At 49.1% G+C, this 27664-nt stretch overlaps 1 protein-coding gene across 1 annotated transcript in view; it reads left to right on the forward strand.

The window, feature by feature from the left end:
* FAM135B (family with sequence similarity 135 member B) overlaps positions 1–27664 on the forward strand; it is a 234627-nt gene that overhangs the window by 133640 nt on the left and 73323 nt on the right. The window contains exons 4-7 of the mRNA XM_032467566.1: positions 13195–13334; positions 16576–16646; positions 21707–21880; positions 25128–25254. Coding sequence (XP_032323457.1) covers positions 13195–13334; positions 16576–16646; positions 21707–21880; positions 25128–25254 — 512 coding nt within the window. The remainder of the gene's footprint in view (positions 1–13194; positions 13335–16575; positions 16647–21706; positions 21881–25127; positions 25255–27664) is intronic.

A 27664-nucleotide genomic window follows, 5' to 3' on the forward strand; every position in this document is an offset into this window, starting at 1 on the left:
CCATTTACTAAAATAAGGAATGCTGGGAAAGAAACCAGAATCTTCGCTTTTTTCTCTCTCTCTCTAGTGGTGCTATGGAGAATTTACTTTTCAACATGTAAAGTAGGTGGTGTCTTTGAAAATCCCGACAGAAGATCTCAAGTAGGCAGCTGAACGTAGAGGTCTTGAACCTAGAGGAAGAGTCTGGGTAAGACACGTACATTTCATTGCCTGGCTCTTGTGCCGTCTTCTGTTTCATGACAGAACTTGGGGAATGTGTGAAACAGGCAAATTCATTGCTCTCCTAGGGCTCACCTTCTGGGTGGAATAGAAGACAGACAATATGCCTCCAATAGTAATAGACACTACGAAGTCAGACAAACCACCGTCAGGGAGGTGGGGGGTGACACTGGGGCAGGGGGGTGCAGGCCTGCTAACTGTCAGAGAGGTGCCCCTGAGGAGGAGGCAGACAGAATCTACCAGAGCGTCAAAAGGAAAGGAGTGGAGCTTGATTGCACAGAGGCCGAGGGAAGAGGATGTTTCAAGGAGGAAGGATTGGCCAGCGTGACAGAATGCTTCTGAGGATTCAAGCACGGTGTGCCCTAAAAGTTTCCTAGAAATCTTAGTGACATGTAGAGCACTAATCACCTTGATAGGAGCTCTTTGGGTGGTCATAAGGGGCCAGAAACCAGATTTTGGGGGGCTGAAGAGTGAATAAAATGATGAGAAGTGGCGATAGCCAGTAGGGACATTCTTTGAGTGAGTGTCACCGCTAAGGCAAGGAGGGAGAGAGTGGTGGCCAGAAAGGATGAGAGTTTTGGCTTTTGTGCGTATTGTATTTTAATGAGAGCAAGTGGGCTTCACTTAGGGGAAGATCTAGTTTAGGAGAAGTTAAAGATGTAAAATAAGGAAGTGAAAATAATTGAAACCCTCCAGTCGTGAAAAGTTTACTTTTTCTCGGGTCCAGCGCCCAGTCCTCTGGCTGCTGAGATGAGTTACAGCTTGAGCGAACCCCAGGGACCACATACAGACATGTACCTAAATAGCCAGCAGATGCTGTGTGCTCATGAGGAATGTAGTGCCCAGCACTGGGTGGGGCTGATTCTGCCGGGATGTCCAGGAGGTGAGCTGCGCCCCCTCCCTGAGCCCAGTGACACTGGCTGGGGGATAGTGGCCATGGTTCACATCAGCAAGTTTGCACAGTCACCTCTGCACCAAGGTGGAGGCATGAAGGAAAATGAGCCTGAGAAAACAGGCCATCTGGTGATTGAATCTAAAGCTGCAATAATTGATTCTGAGGACGTAGGTCTGGGCGTGCATTGATTTTGGAGCCAACTGGCTAAGCCTTGGCCAACACCCAGGCAGGTGCCTCTGTGACTTTCAGATGCTCTTTATAGAATTTGCTCAGACACAAAGGCATTGAAACATCCTTGGAAATAGTCCTTCAGTGCCCCAGTGAGCATCAAGGAGGGGCCTGGACTTGGAGGTAGGATTCTGGATTCCACTGCTTGTTCTGCCCTTGGGCTGGATTCTTCATCTTCTTGAGACTCCCAGTTCCTATCTGTGAAATGGGTGTAGGACTACGTACTTTTCTTTTGGCTATTAGTCCCCATATTGATGTGTGGATTCTCAGACTTAGGATAGAGGCTCAGATGAGAAAAGAAAAGTTGCCTTCCTTAATGAGGACTCAGTCTTCCTTTGGGGATGGCCAGGCTACCACCCCACCTCGTACCTTGCCAAACTCCTGTTAAACATCTAGTTTATTGAGAGCACTTACCTAGGTCCCAGGAAAGAGACCATCCTGTTGTCTAAGCCTTCAGGTAGCTTACAAAACCATGAGAGGGGGCACATGGGTGGGGATACAGTGATTCCAAGATGAATAAAACAGAAGACGGACTATACACAGCACAGGTGTGAGCACGGAAGGATGAGGTGAGAGCAGGTATGCGTTTTTAATAAAAGTAATGACACCCATCATGGTCTTGTCTGACTTCCACAGTGACCTTTAGAGGAAGAGGCTCTCATGATTAGTTTAATATGAAGACTGTTAGGCCCCCAAAACATAAGTAATTTGCAAGGGGGTGTATATCTCGAAAAAACAAAAACACTAATTTGAAGAGATACATACACCGCAATGTTCACAGCAGCAGTATTTACAATAGCCAAGACATGGAAGCAGCCCGAATGTCCATCAACAGGCAAATGGATAAAGAAGATGTGATCTGTATAGATGCATATATAGAGATGTGTACACACACACACACACACACACACACACACACAATGGAATACTACTTAGCCACCAAAAAGAATGAAATTCTGCCATTTGCAGTAATATGCCTGGACCTAGAGAATATTATGTAAAATTAGACAGAGAAGGACAAATACTGAATGATATCACTTATATATGTAATCTAAACAGTAATACAAAGAAAGGCATATAGCAAAACAGAAACAGACTCACAGGTGCAGAGAATTAGTGCTTAATGAGGGGAGGGGAGGGGCAGGGGAGGGGCAGGGGAGGAGTCTGGGATTAGTGGAGACCGACTACTGTGTATAAAATAGATGAGCAACAAGCGTCGCTCGAGGACTTACACCCACTATCTTGTGCTAAGTAACCTAGAATGGAGTCTGTACTGTATATTATATTTCAGTACAATTTGTTTTTGAAAGAATAGGTGAAAAAAATATAAAAAAAATTATAAATGAATGGAAAGCCTGAACTCAAATGCAGATTTGATTTCAGAGCCTGGGCTGCTTGTAATAATGTAGTAACTACACTAAAAGGGAACATCTCCAGGAAGCGGTGACATTTGTGAGGAGACACAGGATTCTGAGATAAGGATGAGGCTATCAATTCGTTAAAAAATATTAATCGTGTGCCTTTGATGCCAGAGTCCTGCTAGAAGCCAGGAAGGCACTGGTGAGGGATGCACTCTGCAGGCTCAGAGGCCAGTCGCACAGAACTGTAACTCTGTGTGGCAAGCGTTCTAAGTAAGTTGGTGCAAACTGCTCTGGGAACAGGCCGGAGCAGTCACCTCTGCCTGGGGCACTGGGACAACGTCTGAAGAAGGGACAGAGCCGGGGGCCCTTGATGAACGAGAAGAAGAAAGCTTAGTGGGGAAAATGTCATAGGAAAAAGAATATTCAAAAATATAAATTACTGGCTTTAAGCAAGCTCTATGCTAGGACCTCTGAAAATGAGCAATACATAACCAGGTCCAATCAGAAACAAACTTGTATTTAGCATGGTAAAAGTTGCTGTCAATCTGTACCCACTTCCAAATAATTAAGAAAGTAATTAGAAGACTGAACTATAGTGTTCGTCTTAGTGAACCACAGGCATTTGTTTCCAGGGTCTAATACTGACATGACAATACTGCAATTAAAGATGATGGCTCCATTTTACAGGAAGCAAAGGGATTAAAGGGACATCATGTCGTTGTCATGGGGAAAAATCGAGACACTAACCCGGGCCTCTTAGCACCACCCTGCATCCCAGAGGCCTAAACCATCCTCTGACACTCCTCCCGCCATCCTGCATATTTCTATAATTGACTGAACTAGGTCATAAGTACCAGATTCAAAAGGTGAAACGGTGGAGGAAATGGTAACGTTTATTCGAGGGAAGAGAATGATTAACAGGCCTTCTTCAAGAGCAGGGACTGTCTTGTGTCTCCGGTCCCTGGAATCCTGTGTTTTTGATGGATGGGGTGTTAGTGTGTTGAGGGGGTACAGCCAAAGATGGAGCATCTTCTGTCTCCTGGAGGAGAGGGCTGAGGAGTAAACGTGTAGGATCCAGACGAGGACATTCTCTCCAAGCTGGGATGGTCAGAGACAGCTTGCTGAAAGGGCGAGTGTTTGAAGTAGGCCAGGAGGATGGGAAGGGCTCAGATCCCACCTCAGTCCCTGAGGCTTCCGCTCCCGCAAGTGTCAGCACCACAGTAGTGGGTGGTGGGTGGTTACCATCCACGCCAGCTGTGCCAGATCTGGTCCAGTTGTAGGCTTGAGCCGCGGAGTTCAGATCAGCAAGTTCGGTCAGGGTGCGCGGGAGACACCCCCTGTACTGCGTTTGTTGTGTGTGAAGTTGAAGGTCAGTTGCTAGGTTCAGCCAGTGCCAGGTCTGAGTCAGGCTGACCCATCGGAGTCCAGGACTCTAAGGTATGCTGAGCAACTTCGAGAGCCTGGGGGTATCTCGTGATGGAGGTGGTTTGAGTTGGAGGGAGGAGAGCTGGCCCTGGGATGATTCCCAAGTCTGTGTACAGACGGCCTGTGCGTCTGTGGCACTTGGAGCAGATGTACGGCAGGAAGAAAAGGAGCTGGTGGAGGGAGGGGGAAATACGCCTGCAAGGCCACCCATGCCCTGGGGGACAGGCTCGCAGCTTCCTCTGGGCTGATGCTGGAGTTTAGAGGGAGAATGAGTGAGGCGAAAACATGGGAATCTGGAGACAGCTCTCACTGCAGGGACGGGTCTCAGCAGGGAGGCTGGGCTGACCCGCACATGGCAGGGACATGCCGTGTTCATTTTAACCAGGGGTGATCTTCAACCAATGCATCTGGCATGAACACTTGTCACATTTGCCACTGCACTCACATCTCTAAGCCACTCCTCCACTGGCCAGCTAGCCTGGCCCCTCTCCCAGACCTTCACATTCCCTCTGGTCCATGAATAAAGGATGTGTGCCTGCAGGACACAGCACATCACTGTGCCTACATGCATTCTGATTGGTTGGTACCTGTGCTAACCATGTGGAATATCCCGCCCCCTCTCCTGACTCCTGGCCCGGCCTAAATACATGCCCTAATGGATGGAGGGAGCGGTCCTGATAGATGAAAGGTGAGGCATGGGAGGAGAGACCAGGTGAGAATGCCCCTAACTGCGGCGAGCACCGCTCGTTCATGGCTTGGGGAGGGGACAGTGCTGGGTTCAGCCCTTCGAGAGCTGGGGCCTTGGGGTGCTGATCTCCTTCTGGACTGGACAGTCTTAGCTCAGCCCTGGTAGTGGAGCTGGCCTTCTGGAGGGATCCTCCATCCCTGTTGGAAGAGAAAGGCAGAGCGACCACCTGGTCTGACCTCGTTGCCGTGCCTCTGGGGACTTCCTGACATTTTCATAGCAAGTCACAACTGTCCCCTGCGTGCTGTGGTCTCCCACTAAGGCCAAGGTCACCGTGGGCTGGAGAAGGGCCCTGTGCTCCTTGGAACACACCAGGACCGCCGTGGGGCGGGGCCTGCAGGTATCTGATTAGCTGCAATTGTGGCTGTACTTAGTTCTCCTGGGGAAGCATATGGTTGAGACAGATGGTTCAGGAAAGTCTGAATCACATAAACAGGGCTCTTTGCCTCCCTTTTGCTGGGGCTCCCAATGACTTCTTAACAGAATGGGTTTCAGGATTAGAAGAGGCAGCCTGGGTTCTACCTTTCTCAGAAAACCCCACGTTGTGTGTTTCAGGCAGACCTAGTCCCTTTTGCAAGGGAGCGGGATAGCTGTGGCTCCAGGGTCATCGTGAGGATGTAGCAGGGAACAGCCTCGGGGAGCTAGCTGCCTGAGCCAAGATTCAGTTCACTTCCTCAAATGCTTATTCAACACTGCTGCCAATTCTCTGTGATCCGGTCACTTGGAGCCTTGGTCAGTCCTGCGTTTTATAAATATTTGCCCGACCTGGACACCACGAAAAGAACTGGCTCTGTGCTAAGCCCTCACCTGGACGGCAGCTTCCGAACTGGTCATTTGGGGCCAATTAAACTGCAGCAAATAATTTCAGTTCTATTCTAAGAGCGACAGTGGGGGAGTGATGGAGTCTGATTTATATTTTATATTAATAGACTACAGAGCAGTAATGGGAGAAGTCAAGATAAAGTTTTCCATATTCTGTATGGGGAGAAAATTAAGAAGCGATGCCAAAAGGATTAGATTAATCAGAGCTGGATTTTTAAACGTAAACCCAAGTATTTGGGGGGAATTTGAAGAGAGGGTGAGGGTGAAAGGGGAATCAAAGGTGGCCCGGAAATTCTTTCCTCCTTGTGGTTAGGAGATGGGGGAGGAGCATGTGTGGGAAATGCATCCGGAGGTCCTCTGTTGGATATGCAAGTGCATGGTGCGTTTTGATGTCAGAGGAGTAATGTCACGAGGGTGAGGGACCTTGTCCACTCAGGAGAGAGATGGAGCTACAGCCAGACATCTGAGAGTTTTCAGCTTATCAGTGGCGTATGAAGTCTTGGAACTAGCAAGATCTGGGTGGAACGCACAGAGGTGGGAGGTTCGGGAGGTGCCGTCCAGGGGAAGCAGCGAGGTGAAAGGGAAACCATGAACTTAGCTACTTGCCGTCAGCAGGCGGGGTGGGGGCTAAGCAATCCTCTTACTACTCTGTTGAGTCATATTACTGTTACTGCCATTTGGGGATGTGAAAGAACTGAGGCTGGGAGAGTCAAAATCTCACTCAGTGACTCCCTGGCAGGGAGATTCTTGATTCTCCATCTTTCCAGGCAGTGCCCACTGCCCTGGCCCAAGCCCGCCATCTTCCCAACATCAAGAAACAGTTAAGGGTGGGCAGGGCGAAGCTCAGTGGAAAAGCCCGTGCTTAGCATGCATGAAGTCCCGGGTTTGAGCCTCAGTACATCCATTAAAAAAAAAGAAAACAATTGAGGGTTCCCTTTCCACCTCCCCTGAGGGTTCTGCTGGTAGCTGCTAGGGTTCTGTTGTGGATATGTTTAAGAGTCACATCAGCTACACACGCCCGCCCACCCAGAAGCGCATTCGCTGCAGCTTCTCTGAGCGCCTGCTACATGTTAGCCTCTGTGCCTGGTACCTTCCCAGGTCACCCCGTCCAACCCTCCCAACCCTTGAACTCCCGTCCCCAGGTCACAGATAAGGAGATGGAAGTTCAGACCAGGTAAGTTCCTCTGTTCACAGGTGCATGGTGTATGGATGGCAGAGCCCAGAGCAAATCCATGTCTTTTCACTCCAGTCTGTGCATTGTCCTTACAAAAGCGTGAGGTACAAGACCGGGCACCGGGCTCTGTCATCGGCATACGATGAAAACACCTGAGACTGGGCAGCGCTTAGGACTGGCCTGAAGGACGCCCAGCAGGTGGCCTGGAGCACGTTAAAGATGACACGCCGGCCTTTTACTTTTGAGATTATATAGCCATGCACATTATTGGCTAATAAAGTGCGCTCAAGTGCTGACCTTCCCGGGCTCACTCTAACAGGCAGGGCCCAGCGGCTTACAGTTAGGTAATTAAGCCCATCAGTGTTGATGGCCGAATGCTTACTGATGAGTTACATCAGCAGCCCTTGTTCATTTTCAGGAATTTAAATGGTATTTTTTTCCTGCGTTTTTTTTTGTTTGGTTGACCTCCTTCTGCAAACACGAATCTCTGGCAGCCCACGGTGTCGGCTGTGCAGATCAGGTTTTCTTGTGGAGTAAGTCAGGAAGTACCGCCAACGGAGGGAGCCTTCCAGAAGTCACCCCTCCTCATCCCTGCACTCGTTAATGATTGATTGATTGATTGATTCCGGGCATACTTGAGGAGTACAATATGAAAAGCCAGCTGTTCCATCGTTCTAGGACTTCAGTTCTTTTTCTGCAAAATAGGGGTGATGGTGAAAGCACGGGTGCTGTGAGGAGAGAGCAAGCTGGGGAGTGTGGCACTGAACGTGGCAGACTGTTCCTTATCATTGTTGTTCCGTCACCAGTGACTGGCGCTGTGTCTAGTGTTCTGACTGGCGTCACGCCTGTGTGGTCCTTTAGTTAAATAATAAACACACTGAGACGTGAAGGAATGAAAGCAAACCCGCGCTTTGGAGCCACCGTTCTCCCATCTACGGCCCGTGCTGCTGAGGATGTCAACCCCCCAACCCTGAGTCCCCTCACGAGTAAGATAAAGACTCATGCCCAGGGTCAAGTGAGATAAAGGACGTAAAGTGCCTGTAACTCAGGCCACCCGATCCCAGGCTCACTTCTGTGGAGCAGTTTGAAGTGAGCAGAAGAGTTCTGTGTGTATGACATCTTACAGAGAAGGGACTTTTTCAAATCATTGTTACAGATAATGACATGTATGCAATTTTGTGCAGTTTGTGGTCCATAATCTGCCACCTCAGTTAAAGTTGTCAAAGTGGCCTATATAAGATGTTGTAAATAACGTGATGTATCTGGAGAGATGAGAAATTCGCTCAGACCAGGAGACGTCTGTGGAGATGAAAGACTGAGGGACTCCTCGTCCTTACTCCACAGACAGATGTTGCAGACAGACACAGCCCCCCAGGAGCCCTGTGATTGCAGAGGACTGGGTCCCAGCTTTTTGTCTATGACCTGATGCATAGTAGGTGATTAATAAGAATTTAATGAATTAATTAATGTATTTTATAGCAGAAACCACAGAAACATATTAATTTGGGATTGTGAATAAGGCATACACTCATGTTTATGTGCATTAAAGTAGTCAATATTCCATGCATGGATGGGTACTTCAGTAGAAAGTAAGAAAGACATGTGACATCCTTTCAGATGGCAATCACCCGACAACTAAAATGCAGCTCTTTGTGGATGTGTCATCAATCTGACATGCTTCGGAAGTGGAAGGTGCAAGTATATTGACATCTCTTCAGATGGTCCACAAAAGGGCTTGTGTCCCTAAATGCCCTGTGGGCAGAAATGCCAACCTGCTTCCCCACCTCATACTGTCCAGGAGGCTCTGGGATTCCACAGTGGAACGGGGTGTTTTTTCTGAATGCCAGGCTAGGAGAAAGCTGGGTCTGATCAGTCCTTGCTCTGGGAGCTTCTCGTGGCCACACAGGTGCCCTCTCCATGGTGAACTTGCTTCTGCAGGCATCTGCACGGGGGCCTCGGGGGCACCAGCCTCAGAACCCCAGGTTGTTTCTCTTCAGGTGGAACTCACATACCCAGATGTGGCTCTTCAAAGCACAGCCTTTGCGCTAGGTTAGATGGGTCCACAGAACTTATCAGCTCACGGTGACACCATATCTGCCTTCTACCTGTAAACCATTTGGTCGTGGGGAACGTCCAGTCATCATCTTGGACTCCAGCTTTCCTCAAGGTGCTTCTCTTTCCAGGAACAAGTTCTCCATGCCTGATCCACGTGGTATGTTAATACCTCCTGCATCAAGAAAAAGTCTGTCGCAGTCTAACAGTCTCCCCAACTTCCAAACTCCAGAAGAAGTCACCAAGACCTTCGTCCCTGGGATCCCAGGATTTCCTGCTCTCTCGAAGCAGACTGTTCCACTTGAACTCCTGGGAAAAGGTCTGTGGGGAAGGTAGCAGCCTTGATGGAATCACAGAAGGTCACTTCATGCCTCTCTACCCTGGCAGTGAGCATTCACTGGTCTTTCCAGTCAGACACTGCTCCTTTGATCCTGGACATCATTCTGGTCCTGCTCTGGGAAAACTGAGCTTCAGGGGGCTTTTTCTTCTTCCTCTTCTTTGAAATGGTTAGAAACAACAATAAAGCTTGGCTTCAAGATGACTTTCTGTCCTTCCTATTCCTCGAAATGGCCAGAAAATTATCTAGTATAGGCATCATCCTTATCATTTTCATCCTACCAGGAAATCAGCTTGAGTTTGGAGAATTTCACGCTGAACCCACACTTCTTTAGTCCTCATCTCATCGGAGCCTCACATCTATGTAACATAAGCAGGGCATGGTTCTTGTCTCATTTAAGCCCAATTTACTGTCCTGCCCAAGGCCATACAGTGAAGAAGTGGTGGGGCAAGTTCTAGAACATACATCTTTGTTTTATTAAACGAGGTCCTGTTCCTAAAAATATCCAAGGTCCGGACCTTGGGTTGCTCATAATCTAACTTGGTTTTTTCCACTTCCATGAACTCTAATGTTTTGGAAGGTTCTCGCATGTGAATGTGGCCTGGGTTTGAAGAAATTCTGGGATAGCTTCTTAGCATCTTCATTTTCAAATAGCCCAGACTTTGCCCAGCTGTCCTCAGGCCTGGCGGGTTGGAGGGGCCCCCCAGAGTATTGACTGCTTAGCACAAACCCAATCCTCTGGGGAGCTCCTGTGTGCAGACAGAGCCACGGCTGTGTTCTTGGAATGGGAGTGGGTGCAATCCATAGCTCATGAAGGTGCTCTGGCGTGGGCTCTGGGGCAGGGGTCCATGTCGCATGAATACCGCCTGTGCTTTGTGATCTGTGCTCAGAGTCCTCTGGGGCTGGAGGAGAGTCTCAGCAGAGGGAAGGTCATTGCTTGAGTTGTAAACCCTGAGAGATGCATCAATGTGCGAAGTACTGACCTCACACATTTTTGGGGAAAAGAAACAGCAGAACCTCAAAGTTTCTTTCCTCTTGCTTTCCGGCCTGAAATTCCAGATTAAACTGTTTGAAATGAACTCTTTGGACGGTGGGAGCCGTTGAATACTCCTCTCCCTCCTCGGCCCTGTTCTCTTTTCTCTCCTCCTCTTCCCCCCTCTTCCTTCCTGTCCCTTCTCGTGCTGCTCCCACCTTCTTTCCATTCGTCTTGTTTTCCCTCAAAGTTCTGACTCTCCTTTCAGATGATGCTTATGCAGGGTGTCAACCCTGATATATACAAAACCCTGATACATACAAAACCCTGATATATACAGATGTTGGGGAAGATTCTGATCTGCCCCTTCCCATTGGACCACTTGGGTCCCATTGGACCAGGTAAAAACCTGGTCAACACGCAATGAGTAAAAACGGTCCAAAGAGAAAAGTGGCTTTTTACCCCCACACCCTGGAAAGGGTAACTTCCCAAAGTGTGAACAGGTCTTTAAGGATGGAGAGAGTGGGTACTGCCCTCACCCCTGGGTGCCCAGCGCCTGGTGCAGAGAGGAGGGTGAGGGTGCACACGATGTGAATGCGCGCCCTCTGTCAGCCAAGGACGGCTCTGCAGAATGAGCGGGAGAGCCAGTCATAGAAAGTTCAGGTGGCCTGGCCAAGGAGAAGAAAGGAACATTTCCTTCTGGGTGCCAGGAAGAGGGACCCAGGTTGATGAGGAAGGTGTCCAAGCGTGGACTGCCGTGTTGAAGAAGGGAGAATCCCAGTGGGGACAAAGCAGCCAGGTGCCGTCCCAGTGATGCCCTCAGGCCAGGAGGGTGTCTCCTGTTCAGTGAACCTTCCTTTGCAGAAGGCACAGTTCTTTTATGTCCTACTTAATAGTGATGAGGAAACCACAGAAGGTCCCCTGGGGCATCAGAAATGCCTCATCCTGGGCTTCATGGGGCACCTTGGGTTGTGATGACCTTCTGCAAATACTGTTGAGTCCCGTGATGTAGGTTGTCAATCCGCTCAAAGTCAGAGGAGCTCAATCTCCCGTCGATAGGTGGCCCACAGAAATGTACTCAACAGAAAGTGCTAAGACCTTTTTCTAAACACAATTCAAAAGTCATCCTACTGCATTTTGCATGCCTAGTACGTGCCTGGTCTTCAGATCTTGATTTATTTTATTTTCATGTCTCCCCTGATCCCAGGGAGTCAGTGTGGTCATACCCGTTTTTTTTTTTTTTTCATGTGGAAAACTGCTGTTACAAGGCATGATGTCATTTGCCCAAGAAGACAAGTGATGGAACTGTTTGGCTGGCTGTCCCTCCAGGTACTAGATGGCTTAGTGTTGCTCTGACCTTCAGAGTATTTACCCCATCCATCCTCTGCCACGTCGTCGGTCTGGCTTATTTATCAACCAAGGCCTTGACAGTGACAGAGAAAGGGCTGGTGTAGCAAATAGAACGGGAAGGCATTTGCACATAAGGATCACTTCTGCTTAAAAGCCACATCAATTTGAAGCCAACAGGTCTAAACAGGGCTGCATCCGGCCAGTCATTTTATTTCCTTCATGATGAAGTGCAAATTAGATCAGGCACATCTGAGCAGCGTTGGAAACCACCTGGGATTTTGCACTTCTTTTCCCGTGCTCTGAAGCTGCCAGGCAGGTGGTGTTGAGGTGTCACTGTGCATCGGGAAGTGACAGTGACCCTCTGTCCCTGTGTCCAAGGGACTGTGTGAGCCATCAGGGGACAGAGCACCAGGCACTTAAGCAGCTTCCCTTTGCTGGTTAGGCCGATTTTTCTTATTTTCTCAGCTCCCTTGGCAATTGTGCTATTTCAGGTTTTCAGAAGGGCTTTGTAGAGTTTCCTGCCTCTTGCTAGGAAATGGGTGCATTTCAGTTATTCACCTGAGACGTCCTTTCCAGTTGTTAGTTAGGTGGATGTGAGGATGAAGCCACACAATGCCTCGTCACATAGCAGTCACATAGCAGCGATCACGACACCTGCCTCTCCTTTTAGCTTTGGTCTCGTCATCTGCGGCAAAACTTACCCTAGCAATTTTCTATGATGATTAAGGAAAGAAACGCATTAGAAAAGCACTTAGGAAGTTGTGAAATACCACATCGTTGGCCATTATTATGAATAGGAAATCCTTGCCTTATATTATATAAATATTAGCATTATTTATTTTAAAATATTTCTATATTTTTTCCAGCTGTGTTTAGTGATTTGTGTGTTAAGTGATTTAGAGGAATCTGCCCATTAACTCTCCACAGTAACCCTGGTCAGCGGATGCAGGAAGGTCTCAGCCTCAGTGGATAGATTCATCTTCCAAGTTCAACTTAACTTTGGGACAATGTTTAGGGGATTAGGGTACATTGAGAATGTATTGGAAAACGTGGAGCTGAACAAGTTCCTGAAAAACTTGGATCTCTAATATAATTAGAACAAGCACGTTTACCTAAAACTCAAGACAGAGTGTCCTTTGTCTCCTGTGTGATATGCAGAAAACACTTCAGTAGAGAGAGGTTCTGTGGGCACTCAGACGTCCTTGTAGAAGAAAGACCAGTTTCTGTCTTTATCTCGGTGCTTTTCTCATTATTTCCAGGAGGCGGGGGGGGGGGGTGGAAGGCTTTGCAGAGGGAGGGGAAGTTGTGAGCAGGTGAAGACTTAGCAGGTACTAATTTTCAGCCAAGGAGCAACGCCCACAGCATATGAAATGATTTAGCCATGATCCTATGATTTAGAAAGGATTGAACACGGTTCTTTCTGAGAGGCCAGCCCAGTTCACTGGACATAAATCTTACATGGTGGAATCTCATTCACCTGTGGGTTTTGAGCTTTGGAAATTGGGATGCACTTTGGGGCCACTGCTTTCCCTGATCTGGGCTGACAGCCGAGCAGGCTGCAGGTCCAGGGCAGCCCGGGAGTTCACGGGCTCCTGCTGGTCCTTGTTTTGCAGACGGCGGCAGCCTGCACTCAGCCTGCGTCCACGAGAGCACCGTGCACAGCCGGGTCTTTCAGATCCTGTACAGGAATGAGGAGGTGCCTGTAAATGATGCCGTGGTCTTCCGTGCTCACTTGCTCCTAGACGGTGAGAGGGTAAGTCGTGGCATCGACTGCCAGCCCCGCCTCGCCAATCCCTCCTGGTGCCTTTTGCCTGGAAAACGGGAAGGGAAGGAGGAGCTGTAGATCGGCTCTGAGATCTGACAGGTCGGGATGTGATTTTAGAGCCTGCCTGCACTTATACGTGAAATACGAAAAAAAAAAAAAGACACAAATGAACTTATTTACAAAACAGAAACAGACTCAGACATAGAGAACAAACTTATGGTTACTGGGGGGGAAAGGGAGTGGGAAGGGATAAATTAGGCATTTGAGATTTGTAGATATTAATGACTATAAATAAATAGATAAACAACAAATGTTTACTGTACAGCACAGGGAGCTATATTCAATATCTTGGAGTAACCTATCATGAGAAAGAATATGAAAAGGAATATATGTATGTATATGTATGACTGAAACATGACGCTGTACACCAGAAGTTGACACAACATTGTAAACTGACTATACTTCAAAAATGATAGTTAAAAAATAAAAGAAATTAAAAGTGGCAGAGCGTAAGAAATGTGGAGTAGCTTGGGTATTTTATTTACATACACTTTGTGAGCCACCTCTCCCCACCAGAAGATTTGGGAAGGCTGATAAAATACATAGACTAGTACAAGGAAAAAAAAATAGCAGCAGAATGAGCCAAAGTAGAGGAAAAACAAAAAAGGGGACTAAAACCTGAGTTAAATGTAATGTGAAGGCGCAGGCGTAGCTCTGGACCTTTGCTGGTGGTGGCCCGCACGTTCCGTGCTGAGCTTCCTGCAGCCCAGGCGGAGGAAATACGGTTGTTAGCAACAAGATGCTTACCCTCCCGAGGAGGAGGAGGACCAGGTTACAGAAGATAACCCCGAACTCCCGGTTTGCCCCTTCCCACCTGCTTTCGCCCCTGGTATCTGTAAGTTTGCTTCCTGTGGGACATTATTTCTTAATTCACAGGTTTATCCACATTAAGTAAGATAGCGTAGGGACAGTGGTCACTGTCGTATGCAGTGTCCTACACTGGAACTCTTCCGTAAATACTAGCTACTCTTAGAATTTCCACTACTCTACAAAACTGATGCCTGGTGCTAAAAAACCACCCTTGAAAGGAAACAATCTCTTTAATCAAAATAAGGCAGGGCACTGGAAGGGCATGTGTGTGTGTGCACGTGCACGTGCGCGTACATGTGTGTGTGTGCATGTGTATATATGCATGTGTGAGTGTGTGCATGTGTGTGTGGATGTGTATACGTGCATGTGTGAGTGTGTGTGTGTATGGAGGGAGGAGTGGGTAACCAACAGCCAGCAGTGAAATAAGTGATTTGAGAAACCAGGGACCACATTCCAGAGCATCTTGCAATTCAAGATTCACTGAGACATCAATGAATTCGTAGCCAGGCTTAATCCAGCCACAGCTTGTCCTGGGCCTGGCTTTCTCTCCTTGTTCCAAAGAAATTGCAGCAAGTTGAAAATGGGAGCCTGCCGCGGATGTTTGTTAACGAGGCAGATCCATACTCCGAGGCGGTTAGGAGGGCTGGCTGTGCCAGCCTCACTGCCCAGAAGCTGGTGTCGAGTCTGTGTTGCTCGGGTGGTGTGCATGAAGCTGGGTTCATGATTATGCAAAACAAAGCTTGGAGAGGAAGTTATTCATGGCACTTGGATTCAGCAAAATGTTAACTTTCAAATGCTTAAAAATTTTTTTAAACAAATTTTAAAACCCTGGGGAGCTAAAGATAAATTCCATCCATATGTCTCTGCCTGAATTATACTTCACCAGGAACATGTTTCCAAAGAGGCCTTTGGCTAAGAGATTTCCATCCCTCCAGAATGAGGATATTCTTGCAAAGAAACAGAAACCAACCAAGAGGTGGGCGTGGAGAGGAGCCTTATTTATTCTTCAAGACGCAGGAATACTTTCTATGTGGCAGGTGCTATTCCTGGAGCTGGAGGACCGGAATGGTGAAGACTAGTCTCTCCTTAATGACACCAGATTACAGGGACACTAGGCAGGAGAGGGCCAGGGGGATTTAGCCACAGGCTGGATGGGTATTGTCACTGAGTCTCCCGAGCCCGATTCAAATGCAGCTTTGGAATGCCAGCCCAGCGTAGCCAGATGCAGGGCCTGTTTTTTCAGAAGCTGGAAACCTGCAGTAGGAATGTGAAATTGCCTGATTTTCCGTTTGCTCCTTGTTTAAAACATTAAAAAAAAAATACTATGAGGACTAAACGAAACATGGCTGCAGATGATATTTATCTCATGGGCTGTCAGGTTATAAACCTGAAACAGTTTTATAGGAAGCATCGAATGTTAAGATGGACGAAACCACGTGTTGTGTATTACATAGGAGAAGAGGTGCGTCCAGCCTGGGAGTGGGGAGGAGACAATGTCCTGTCACAGGGGGGCAGTTACTTACCTGGGTTTCCGGAGTTAGGGGCAGAGCGAGTTCTGGAATTTAGCAAGTGCCTCCCTGGGAGGTGGCGGTGATGTGTTTAGTGCAGGAAGGAAGACTGGGGGCTACCGTCTTTTAGATGCACGTGAGAAGCTGGCAGGTGGAACAATAAATTCCCGTGCTAATGAATGAAAACAGATTTTTTTTAAAAAGCTAAAAATGGAAATAGCCATGGGTAGGACATGAAATGCTGAAGATCTTGAAGCATAAATGGTTAAAGGCAACGGATCTCAGGACAGAAACGAAGGACAAGCTTTCTTTGTGCAGCTGAGCCATCTTGGGAAATGACTTCACTTCCCTGAGCGTGAGCTTTCTCCTCGGTGAACTTGAAGGAGAGGAGGTGAAGGTGCCTGAAGTAACCTCACCTGCACCGTTATCCCATCTCTGGCTAAGTGGGGTTTCCTCTATGCAGATTCGCTGCTCCACCCTTTCCAAAGCAGGTGCACGGAACACTTCACTCCTGCTTAAAAGGATTCCAGATCAAAGCTGTTTGGGAAATAAGGTTCTCAAAAGTCCTACGATATAGAAAAATTGCTTAACTTTTTTTTTTTTTTTTTGCAAATTGGCTTTTCCCCAAATTTCACTATGGAAATCCCTTCCTTCTAACTTGCATGTAATACGGATACCCTCTTCAACCGGAATTCCATAGAACACGCGCTGAAATTCCGCTTAACACGTAAATGACATTCATTTTGTGGTGAGATTCTTTTTCTAAACTTAGGGAAATAGACCAGCAATTTTTTTGTTTCATTTGGACTAGATTTGACGTCTCCAGTCCTTATACTGTGCTTCTCCTCTAGGTGGAAGAGGCGCTAAGTGAAGTTGATTTCCAGCTCAAGGTGGACTTGCACTTCACGGACAGCGAGCAGCAGTGAGTGGCCCTGGAGCCCTCGGGCGGTGATAGTGCACCTTCTTCTGCTCAGCCCTTCCCCAGACCTGGGGTATCCCCCTGGCCACGAACATTCCTCAGAAGCCCAGGTCCTGATGAGCTGTGGTGTCCCTTCAGTGCTCACATATGTGGGCAAGGAATACGCGGTCATTTCAAGCTGCATGCATGTTAGGCGGGTAGCTCGAATGCGGCTTGCACAGAAAACTCCTGACCTCCTGAGTGTGTTACCTGGTAACTTCTCCTGTCTGACCCCTCCATTGCAGTACTCATTAGGTCTTTAGATTAATGACCTTATGAGGCTGCAAACCTCAAGACCCCTTCAGAATCAGAGATTCTGCCAGAATCCTCATCTTTCTACTAAATATCCGCTATTGTATTTCAACTCTCTGAAAATTGGAAATCCGTTTAGGGTGTAACCTACTGATTAAATCAGTCGGAAGCAGCGCTCTTCTTTCTCATAATTGCTTCCTTTAAACTTGTTCTGAGGCCTCCTTCTCCTCCCCCGGGGTAAACCACCAGGTCACGGGGCCTCCCCGTGTTATTTCGTGTAATAGATAGATGGTCATTTTTTTTTCAGGTATTAAAAAATCCAGTCGAATGTATTGCCCAAACTCCAAACTCTCATCTGATTTATAACTTCTCATTTGCACTGCCCCCTTTCTCTGCTGCACCCCACCTCCTGGCCCCAGAGTAGGGAACCCCCAGTGCAGCAACAGGGTATGTTGAGCGGCTTTATAGAGCTTCGTGCCTCCTTCCCCCCGGGGCATGTGGGCCTTGCAGGGTCAGGCGCAAGGAGGAGGGAGGAGCTTGCGGAAGAGGCAAAGAGCTGTAAGCGATGGGTTCAGCTGCCTGCACGGCTCCTCATAGGGCAGATGCAGAATCCTGCTTTCTCTGCTCTTGGGGTGTTCTTGTGCGTTCCTTGCAGATACACCCCTGTGGCAGTCCCCCTCTCCCTGAGCCCCTGCAGTTCTCTGATGCAGTGATGCCTCCTACGGTTGAGTCCTTCACTCCTCGCGGGAAGCTCTTTGGGCTGATTCTTCTCCAAGGAACACGCATCTGGCCCTTGGATGTTGGACAAATGAGCACTTTCACCCTCATGTCGCACTGGGGAGGGGCTCCAGCCCAAGCTGCTCGCTCTTCCTTCAGCCAGCCCAGCCACCCTCACCCTCTCTCCTGAGGACCTTTGCAGGACGGGCACCAGGACCTGTGTTCTGGGGGACATGGGGTATGCTCATGTAGAGACTCCCCTCATTAGGCTTAAAGTGAAGACGGAGGCACTTTTCATCTGTTCTGCTAGCAGAATCTCAGCCCATGCCGACCACTTTCTGCAAGTTAATCCTCACTTCTGATCTCTCTAAACAACCTCTTCAGCAAGTGCTCCGCGTTCTCCAGTGGAGAGTGGGAGATGAGGTTGGGCTAATGTGGGTGGAAAGGTTCTCCAGCCCCTTCAAATTTCAGAGTCCCTGTTAGCACTTTCATTTCCCTCTCAAGGACTGTCCCAGCCCTGAGATGTGTCTGATTGCTATGGGAGTTTTCATAACATGGGAAGTTGAATCGGAGGGGATCTGAACCACCGATGGACTGAAATGTCAGAGACCTGATTGTGTCTGTGCTTTGAGAACAGGCATGTGCCATTGTGTATGTGAATGGTCGCGCCTCATCTCTGGGTGGGCAGGAGGATCTGTCCATGGTCCTGCCACTGTGTCTGGGGCTCAACACTGCAGATTCCTCACACTTGTCTTTATCTGGACTCCAAGCCCCTCTGCCCACCTACTTCTCTCATCACTTCTGCTTTCCTCTTGGTGGGATGGTGGATGCTTGAGAAACCCTATCTTCCTCACACCATCCCCAAGACTTGATGTTCTAGCACCATATTGGACTCAGAAGCCCCTCAAGAGGCTGAGCTTCTTTCTAACCTATAAACTCAGAAGTGAAGTCCCTGCCTCTATGGTTCTCATATTTCCCCTCAACCATCTGAGATTTCTATCACTCACTCATTTTATTAATTTTATTAACACCTCCTGTCCTATCTCCTTATGCCCACTTCCCTCAGAGGCGTTCATCCATAGCTCCACGATAGACATTTTCGTTTGCTCACAGAACCCTGCCATTATCCCAAACAGCCTATAAGTCACTCCCCACCCAGCCCTCCAGGCAGCCTCAGTGATAAGTTATGGTGGACACAAGGAATGTGACCTTCTTACCATCAAAACAGTGGTCAGTGGAGGGGCTGGGTCCAGGAGATTGGCCCAGACAAAGTGTACAAAATTCAGCAACAGGCCTGTGATCCTTGACTGTGAGACACTGGGCCCATCCCTGTACTTTTCTAGATCTCAGTAGCCTTATTTATAACATGGACATTATTTCAGATCCTGTACCTCCTAGGTCTGTTATGAAGATTAAGGGAGGTGATGCCAGGTCAGGGGCCTGGCCTCTATGGGATCGATGTCTTCTTCCTCTTCGTGGCTTTCTAGATGCAGGCGGGGCCAGGCTTCCTTGTGTCACTTCCTATGGTACAAAGCATTTAATAACAATCAGAGCTGTGCGTTTTCATGCAGTATGAGATTAGCTAACAGGAACAGGAAGCCAGAGGCTGGGGAGGAGTTGAAAACACCATATTTTTTCATTTTCATAAATTGGGTTTAAGGATGACAAGGCATCTGTAGCAGATCCTGGGGGTAAACTTTGGGCTTTGAAACATGACCCAAGCGGTCAGCTTCTTTGGAGCCGTGTAATCCTGAGCGGGATCAAAATAGAGAATGTGAATCTAGTATCAGGGGTGAAAAGGCTCTTCACGTCCATCTCGTCCAGTGGCTCTCGATGTGGCTGGGACGACCCTGTTCCCCAGGGAAATGTGGCCATTGCTGGAGACATTTTTGATTGTTACACTGGGGGGGCGGGTGCTACTGGCATCTCGTGGGTGGAGTCCACAGATGCTGCTGAATATCCCACAATGCATCGGACTGCACCCCACCCAGCAAACTTATTTGGTCCCCAAGGTCAGTATCACTGAGGGTGAGGAACCCTGCTCGAGCCTACCCTCACATGTGAACCTGCTACTCTGCAAAGCCCCATGAGCGTGTGTTTACACAGGGACAGGGGCTCACACCTCCCCGTCATCTTCGTTCTGTCCCTGGACAGGTCTGCCTGTCCGGAAATTCCTCTTTATTTCAAGGAACAAGTCGTGCTTGTGTGCCTTTCTTCAGTTGCCCTCAACTCCTTGCAACCACTCATAGATTCTCAGTCTGGATGGTGATTCAGATAAACAAGATGCTTTAAGCCATCTTTTCATCTCCAATTAAACACCGAGACTCTCTTTGTATTTTTTGTTTTTTGTTAGTTTGATTTGTTTGTTTGTTTGTTTGTTTTAGTTCCTTTTCTAAGGACCCAGACATTCTCCTCTCAATGCTGTCTGGTTTATCTCTCTTTTTTTTTTTCTAATTGAGACCTCCTCCCCTAGACTGAGTTTCATCTCCATTTATTAGCTCTATTCATTCCTGAGCAACAAAGAGCTATCACCTCCCTCATTCTGAATTCTTCATTCCTATTAAAGTGGCTTAAATTCTTGTTAACATTTTGGACATCTTTGCTACCCGGACACGTGTTTCACCCCCTGCTGCTCAAGCCCGGAGGCTGTTCCTCGGATTCACAGGAGCCTGCGTCTGAATGGATTCGAAGCAGTCACAGGCAGTAACGCAGAGCAAACTGTGCGGCCAGACAGACCTGGGCCGAGCGTTTCGGTTTTGCTTCCTGACTTTGAACAAGTCAGTTAACTGCTGCTGGCTTTGCTTCCCGTCTAGAAATGAGTAACAGCACCTAATACCTCTGTGATTGTCATTTGCATTAAGGGCAGAAGCACCATGTTCGGTTCATAGGAAGGCCTCAGTGATGGTTGTCAGGACTGAAGTGAGTGCTAATGTCAAGGACGTGCTGAAACTCGGGTACACCCCACGGTCCCTCTTCATCACGTTTCTTCCCGGAAAGCGAGGCGGCCATTGTCCGTCGGCTAATTGTGGAATCACACCGGGCTCCCCCGACGGAATCGGCTCTTTCGTCTGCCATTCACTTGTATCCAGGCTCTAAGCAACAAGGGCTTCTGGGAGTAAAACCCCTTAGGCGGGCTTGGGGGCTTGCTCCCCTCTCCTTCTTCTCGCTGTGTCTCTTTTTCTCATCTGTGGAAGGACGGGGAAGTTTCTGCCCTGAACGGCCTCTCAGCTCTCCTCTCTGCTCACGGAAGATGCTCCGTCCGGGTTTCTCCAGTGCTCTGGTTGAGGGACACCCAGGCCGCCTGAGTGATGGGTGTGCAGAGCTGGACATGAGCACTGGATGGCTTTTATTTAGAGAAAATTAACCCCATTTTTATAACCAAAGATTCTGGTCGGCTTTGTCTGCCATTTGGCGTATCTCTCAGGAATCAGACACACACGCTAGGGCAGAGGTGGGGGGGGGTCTTGATGAAACCGTTCCCACTTTAAGCATTCCTTTTTGAGGGGGAAGGTCATTCATTTGTTCGTTCAGTCAGTTCTTCCTTGTAATAAGCAAGTACTTGACTGGTTTCTACAGTCTGCCTCATTCTGTGCTTGGTGTTAGGGGTACAAAAATGAATTAGTCACAGTTCTTGCCCTTGAGAGGTAGGAGTCTAGCAGGAAACACAGAGAGACAAAGGAAGTTCTGTGCAGGGTGTCTGGGGGAAATACAAGAGCAAGCGGCTAGCTGGGGTCCAGGGGGGCTTCCCTGTTGAGCCTGGGAGAGTGTCCTGGCATCTCTCCATCACTGACAGGTGAGTTTGGTGTTGGTGATCACAGAGTGTGTGTTCCAACTCGGTGTAAGGTCCCGTGAGTTTTTTTCCCTCTCTGAGCCTCCATTTCGTCATTTGCCAATCACGGGAAAGCGATGTCTACCTGGCAGAGTATCTGCAGGGGTTGAACAGGCTGATGTGGGCACGGGGGTTGTGCCTGAACAAGGATGCGGTGGCCCTGCCAGGTGACAGCCGGGCCCGCCTGCCCGCCCCCACTCACTGAGCTCACTCGCTTGCCTTCCAGGCTGAGGGACATGGCCGGAGTGCCCGTGATCAGCAGCCGTGCGCTCCGGCTGCACTTCCACCCCCGGAGGGGTCTGCACCACCAGGTCCCCGTCATGTTTGACTATTTCCACCTGTCTGTGATCTCGGTGACTGTCCACGCTGCCCTGGTGGCTCTGCAGCAGCCCCTGATCAGGTATGAGGTGACGGGCCTCGCGGTGCGGGAGCGGCTTTAGTTTCTTGTTATGCTTTAGTCTTGGGTGTGGCTAAGATGCTGAGAGCTGGCGGGGAGAGTTCAGGACAGACCAGGGGAGCTTCTCCCAGGTGCAAGATGTCAGCTCTGAGCCTCGAGCCGGGCAGGGCCGAGGTGGGCAGGGGTGTGGGGAGGGCACCTGGGGTTAAGAGGACATGGGTAGGGAGCCTCGGGGCTGAAAACCTGCAAACTGCTGATGAGACCTGGAGACTGTACGTGGCCTGGCTTTTATTCCAACTGCACCTTATTTAAGGACTCACTTAACATCCCTGAGATACAGTCTTCATCTCTAAAACAGGAACACTAAAGGGTTCCGTCTACATAAGGTTTTAGTGACTCTCACTTGAGGACAGTGCCAGGCACACGGTTTCCTCCCCCCTCATCCAATGGCTGTTTGTTTGAACGCAGGACCACCTGAGTGGCCCTGTGCTCTCCCTTTCAGTGAATGGTCCCAGAGCATCTCCATGGCCCCATGAAGCCCTGAGGTCTTAGGAATTCTGCAGCTGGGGGCACAGAGCTGACAACAGTTAGCACATTGTACTGTGCTCAGATGTCTTCACATACGTACCTGGCACGGCCAAATGTGTGCATCAGCTCACTTCAGAACCTTCCACATGCACGTGGGCATGCGTGGCACACGTGTGCAAAGGGGTGTTTTGGGATGGAATCTTGCAGCATTGAGTTTCTGGAAGGGAACTTTCCCAGTGTCCCTTTACAGGACACTTCTCAGTGCCGGGGGCTGAAATGCCTGTGGGGAGACTCCAGTCCCCACTCACTGTTGGGCAGGGGTCACTGTCCCTGTCCTCTGCAGAGGTCAGCGAGTAGGAGATGAGATCTGGGCCAGGAGACGTGACAGGAGGTGCTGGTCCTGGAGGCCTTCACCCAGTCACGGTGCCCGTCTGCTGATCCTGGGCTCCACTTGCTAATGGGCTGTTTCAGATCCTCTTTGTAGAAAGTTTAACCTTCTGACAGAAACAGTCCTTTGCAAGTTTATCTGTGGCAACCTTGCCGGAGAGGAGCTCAGTTAGTAATTCACCATCAGAGTTTCGGCTTCTCCAGGGATGGGGGTAAAAATAGACCTGTCTTCTGTTCTCTGGATTCTGCAGGAAGGATTTCTATTAATTCACTCGCAGTGGTTGGGAACAAAGGGAACCTTTAAGGTTATGGGAAATACCTGTCAAATAGGGCCAGCTCCAGTTTTTTTTCCAGAAAAGCAGTTTTAGCAGCCTCTGTTAAACCCAGTCAAGAAGAAGCAGGTGTGAAATTAAAATTTAACCTCCAAAGATCCTTCACCTCCCCTGAAACAGGCTGATGTCTGTTTAACCTTCAGTGTTTAACCCTCACGTGGGGACTATGGATTTCGCTTGAGGGATTCAGCTAGTCAAGGCCACACTTGAGTCAAATAACGAGTTCTTTTAGTTATCAGTTTGCAGTCTGCCCCTGCCTGCGCGCTGAGCGTCGCCGCTCACACACGTGGTCTTCGTTTCTCCTGTTCTCCACCTTCGAGCTAAGCTGCAGACTTGCTTCAAATCTCAGTGCTAAACAAATCTGAGTATTGATTCTGTTCTACTGGATTGTGTTTGTGGTGTTAGCAACAGCAACTATATAAAGCTAACAATGGCTAGATTAGGTTGTATTGTTTTGCGGTATTATTGACAATAACTACCCGCGTTTATTGAATTGTTACTGTTTGCCAGACACTGCGCTGGAAGGCGCACTTGGCCCAGCTCAGGGAATCTTCACAGCAAAGCCACTGTTCAGGTGCTGGTATCAAGCCTTCTGACTTACGAGGAAACAGGCACTGGGAGGTTTAAAACTTTCCCCACGGAGCTTAAAGACACTGCACTTGAATTTCAACCCTGGCAGACCAGCTCGGTCGGCTGCCTCTTAAACCCTGGGCCAAACATACTCTGATTATGTGTCATCCTTCACTGTTCATCCCTTTACTCAGTCTGGTTTATAAACTGCCCTCCTGTGCTCCCTGGACTGAGTTTACTCCACCCCCCTCTCTAGGCCCAAATGCCTTTACAAATAGGACCATACCTTAATCGCCTTGCCCCCGTATCGCCTAACGTGCTGCCTGACGCACGGCACCAGCCTGATAAGTATTTGAATAAGTGGGTTAAACCAGAATGTAATGGGAGCTTTATTTCCCTGTCCGTATTTTAATCTGGAATGTGGGTCTCTTGAATTAAGTCCTTCTGCAGATATTTCCTGAGCACCTCTGATGGAGACGATACCTTCTGAGGCTGTGTTATCAGGACCCTCTTTGCCATCAGAGGCTGTGACTCTCCCTGGGGGAATAACACAGGCCTGTCAAATAGCATTCACAATATAAGGCAGTTAACCACCAGCGTGTTTTATAGAGGGGTCTGAAAGAAAGGGAAAAATGAGTTTAAGTAGACTTTACCGACATGTCAGTTGGTGAAAATCAGAAAGATTAAAGGAGAGGGAGATTATCATCCCACCCAGGTGGGATGAGTTCAGATCACACAGGCTTTTCTGACATCCTCTGATCCTACAGAGGATGGTTGCCCTCATACCATGCCAGGGGGTCCTGTGAGGACAGTGCAGAGCTGGGCAGGGTCTGAGTTTCTGTCTGTGGGACAGATTACAGTATTTCCAGCCAGCACTGACACAGTGAGTGCCTCGTCCATCATGACAGCCTTTGAATCCACGATCCCTCTAGACTCTAGCGAGGGTCATGGCCGTGGACGCTGGTTTACGTTCTTCTGCAGAACGGAGGTTCGCGGAGGGGACAGAGGTTAAAGAGTCTCACTCCAGGTTGTGCCAAAGAAAGGAGCAGAGGCGGGACTGGGACCTCCCCTTGCCCGCCTGGACGGGAGCCCAGGCCATCCGCCCGTGTGGTTACGTGACCTTGGAGCTCTGCCTCACTGTGTCTCAGCAGGCATGCCGTTGGCATTAGGAGTATTTCTTGGCACACACAGTGGGATGTGTTTCATCCTTGGCCCCCAAGTTCACATGCCAGTTGCACCCACGTGTCATGGTGGCATCCAAAACTGTCCCACCCAACACCCCTGGGGGGGTGACCTACTCCTTCTAAATGACTTGTCTCATGGGATCCCCAATAACACAGTCCAGGGGCTGACTGCATGGCCCCATCATTTTCTTAATGTCCTTTTAGAAAAATTATATACATTTTCAGTTCTTTCAATTCCCTTCTTTTCAGCTTTACTCGTCCAGGAAGAGGCTCCTGGCTGGGTAGAGGCGGCCCAGACACGGGACCAGAACAGTCTAGCCTTTCCCTGGAAAACCTGGTCTTTGGAGCCGGATACTGCAAGCCGACTTCCTCAGAGGTAATGTCTGTGCTGGAGCGGTGGCCCCGAGACTTGCAAATCTCGCTTTCCAGGCTGTGTATGGTCTATGAGATTTCCGCTCCTTTCAAATGTCCCATTGAGAGAATCTGTTCATCCATTCCTTCTTTTAGTTACGGTTACATTTATCAAATGTGTGCCTAATGCCAGGCCCCTGGGTAGATGTGGGTCATAGCGTCTTCACACGACACCTCTTCTGTATGGTCCCTTGAAGAATATGGTTCCATGGAGGTCATGGGACATGATGTAAAGGGCGTCCTCTGGACTGTGTGTCACCTCAGAAGCCCATCTACATTGAGCTCATTTCAAAACCCAGCTCCACCCTTCATTTGCTCACTTCTCAGAGCCTCAGTTTTCCCACCTGTAGAGTGGGGTTGCTAATACTTACAGCCTCCCCCGGTAACATGCGTATCCATTGCTGTAATGGCTATAAAGTCCCCAGACTAGTACTGGGTACTCAGTAGGCGCTCAGTAAATATGCATATCCTGTTCTTCCCCTCGATCCTTCTTCCCAAGGAACACCTGTTGTCACTCTTCTGTGATGCTCGGGGCTTTGGCACACATAGCATTACTTTGTCCATATTTCTCCTGAGCCAGTACATAATTGTCATTGTTAGGAGCCTGCTCAGAAAGAACCAGACTCCATTTGTTTGGATTCGCCAGTGAAACAGAATCAATAAAAGATAGATAGATGATAGATAGATAGATTTAAGATATGTGTGTGTGTGTGTGTTTCCCTTATATCTGTAATAAATCTTTTAAGATAAATTTAAATGGCTTATCTACACTAAAAATGTGTTACAAGAAGTTGGCTAACGCGATGATGGTAGCTGAGAGTTTCTACACCGTGTCTGCCCCCTGGAGACCTGGGCGAGACAGTGGTGTAAGCGTCTATCTGAGTCTGAGTTTTAAGGCTGGAGAAAACTGACGTCTCAGTGCAAAGAATGACAGAAAGGAAACCCTTTCTCACTTAGCCCTTTTGTTCTACTCAGACCTCTGGTGGATTGGGAGTGCCCGCCACACTGGGGAGGGCAGTTTGCTTCACTCATTCCACTATTTCAAAGGTTAATCTCATCCATAAACACCCTCCCAGACACACCCAGAATAATGTTTAAACAAATATCAAGTTGGCGCACATAGCTAACCATCATGCAGCAGGTGTTGTAAGTGGGAAAGGCCGTCCACTCAGCCAGCCCCCCACCGAGGTGCTGCATCTCCCTGTGCAGCCGTGTCCTGTCCCCAGACCCTCCAGCGCGGCGGGTCCTCTGCTCAGTTTGCTCTCCTGGGACATCACCTGTGAGACCCAGGCAGGAGGTCTGGTGGAAAAAGCTGTCCCAGTCAAGTGTCCCTCCACCTGGTCCAAGCTGCCATGTCACATGTTCTCACTGCGGGGGCTAAGGAGAAGGCTGCCAAGTTCCTCCCGAGGAGCAGGAGACCTGAACTTGGGACGGGGCTCTGTGCCCAGGAAGGAACAGACTATGAGCAAAGAGCACTGCTTGAGGTGGACTCCTGTGGTTACAGGACCCTGGGCCACCACAGAGCATCTAGGAACCAGTGTCCTCAGCTTTGACAAAGGGCCTGGTGACATAAACAGGGAGTGGACTGCAGCCGGCAGGGGTGGTGGTTTCCATGTCATCTCCAGAGCACAGATGGCTTCAGGGCTCCGGGGTGGGTGTGGGGAGGGATAGAAGCCAGGGACTTCCCACTCCCTCCGCATCCCCAGGGCCGAGCATCCTCCTCCATCATCAGGGGATGCTGTGTGCATCTTCTCCATCACCCCGACCCCTGCAGGTTCCCCTGCTCCAAACTTCCCAGGGGTTGACCGAAGCCTTGCTTGTGACCACGTCCCAGCTCAGCCTCTCCCCCTGCCCAGTCTTGCTTCTTATTCCCTGACACGTGCTGGCCCCAGAGCACCCCCAGACCCCCAGATCCACCTGGAAACCTCCAGCTCAGAGTGTTTTCCCGACGTGGCATGAAACATTATGGGACATCAGAGGCCATGGATCAATTCAGAGCGTCTTTGACACTTACATCCAAGACAAGGGCCTTTGCTGGGGCCACACGAGCATGTGAGAATGTTAATATGGTGTCTTCTTTGAGGGGACTCTCACGCATGCCTTTCTGACCATCCTCCAGTGCTTCATTCGGATGCCACTGCCTCTGGGGAGCCCTCTCTGATTCCCTAGGAAGAAGTGCTCTCTCCCAAATGCTTTCCGTGCAGTCAGCTCTAGGCATCTCTGTCTCTCCTCCATTGGGCTCCGAGCAGCGAGGGACAGAGGCTGTTGCCTTCAGCACCACATGCCCAGGGCCCAGCACCAGTGCCTGGTACACAGACTTAGTGCTCAAGAAATGTGTGTTGGATGAATGGCTGATACAAGTGCACGATTGTGTT

Source organism: Camelus ferus, chromosome 25 (genome assembly GCF_009834535.1).
Source record: "Camelus ferus isolate YT-003-E chromosome 25, BCGSAC_Cfer_1.0, whole genome shotgun sequence".
Taxonomy (NCBI): domain Eukaryota; kingdom Metazoa; phylum Chordata; class Mammalia; order Artiodactyla; family Camelidae; genus Camelus; species Camelus ferus.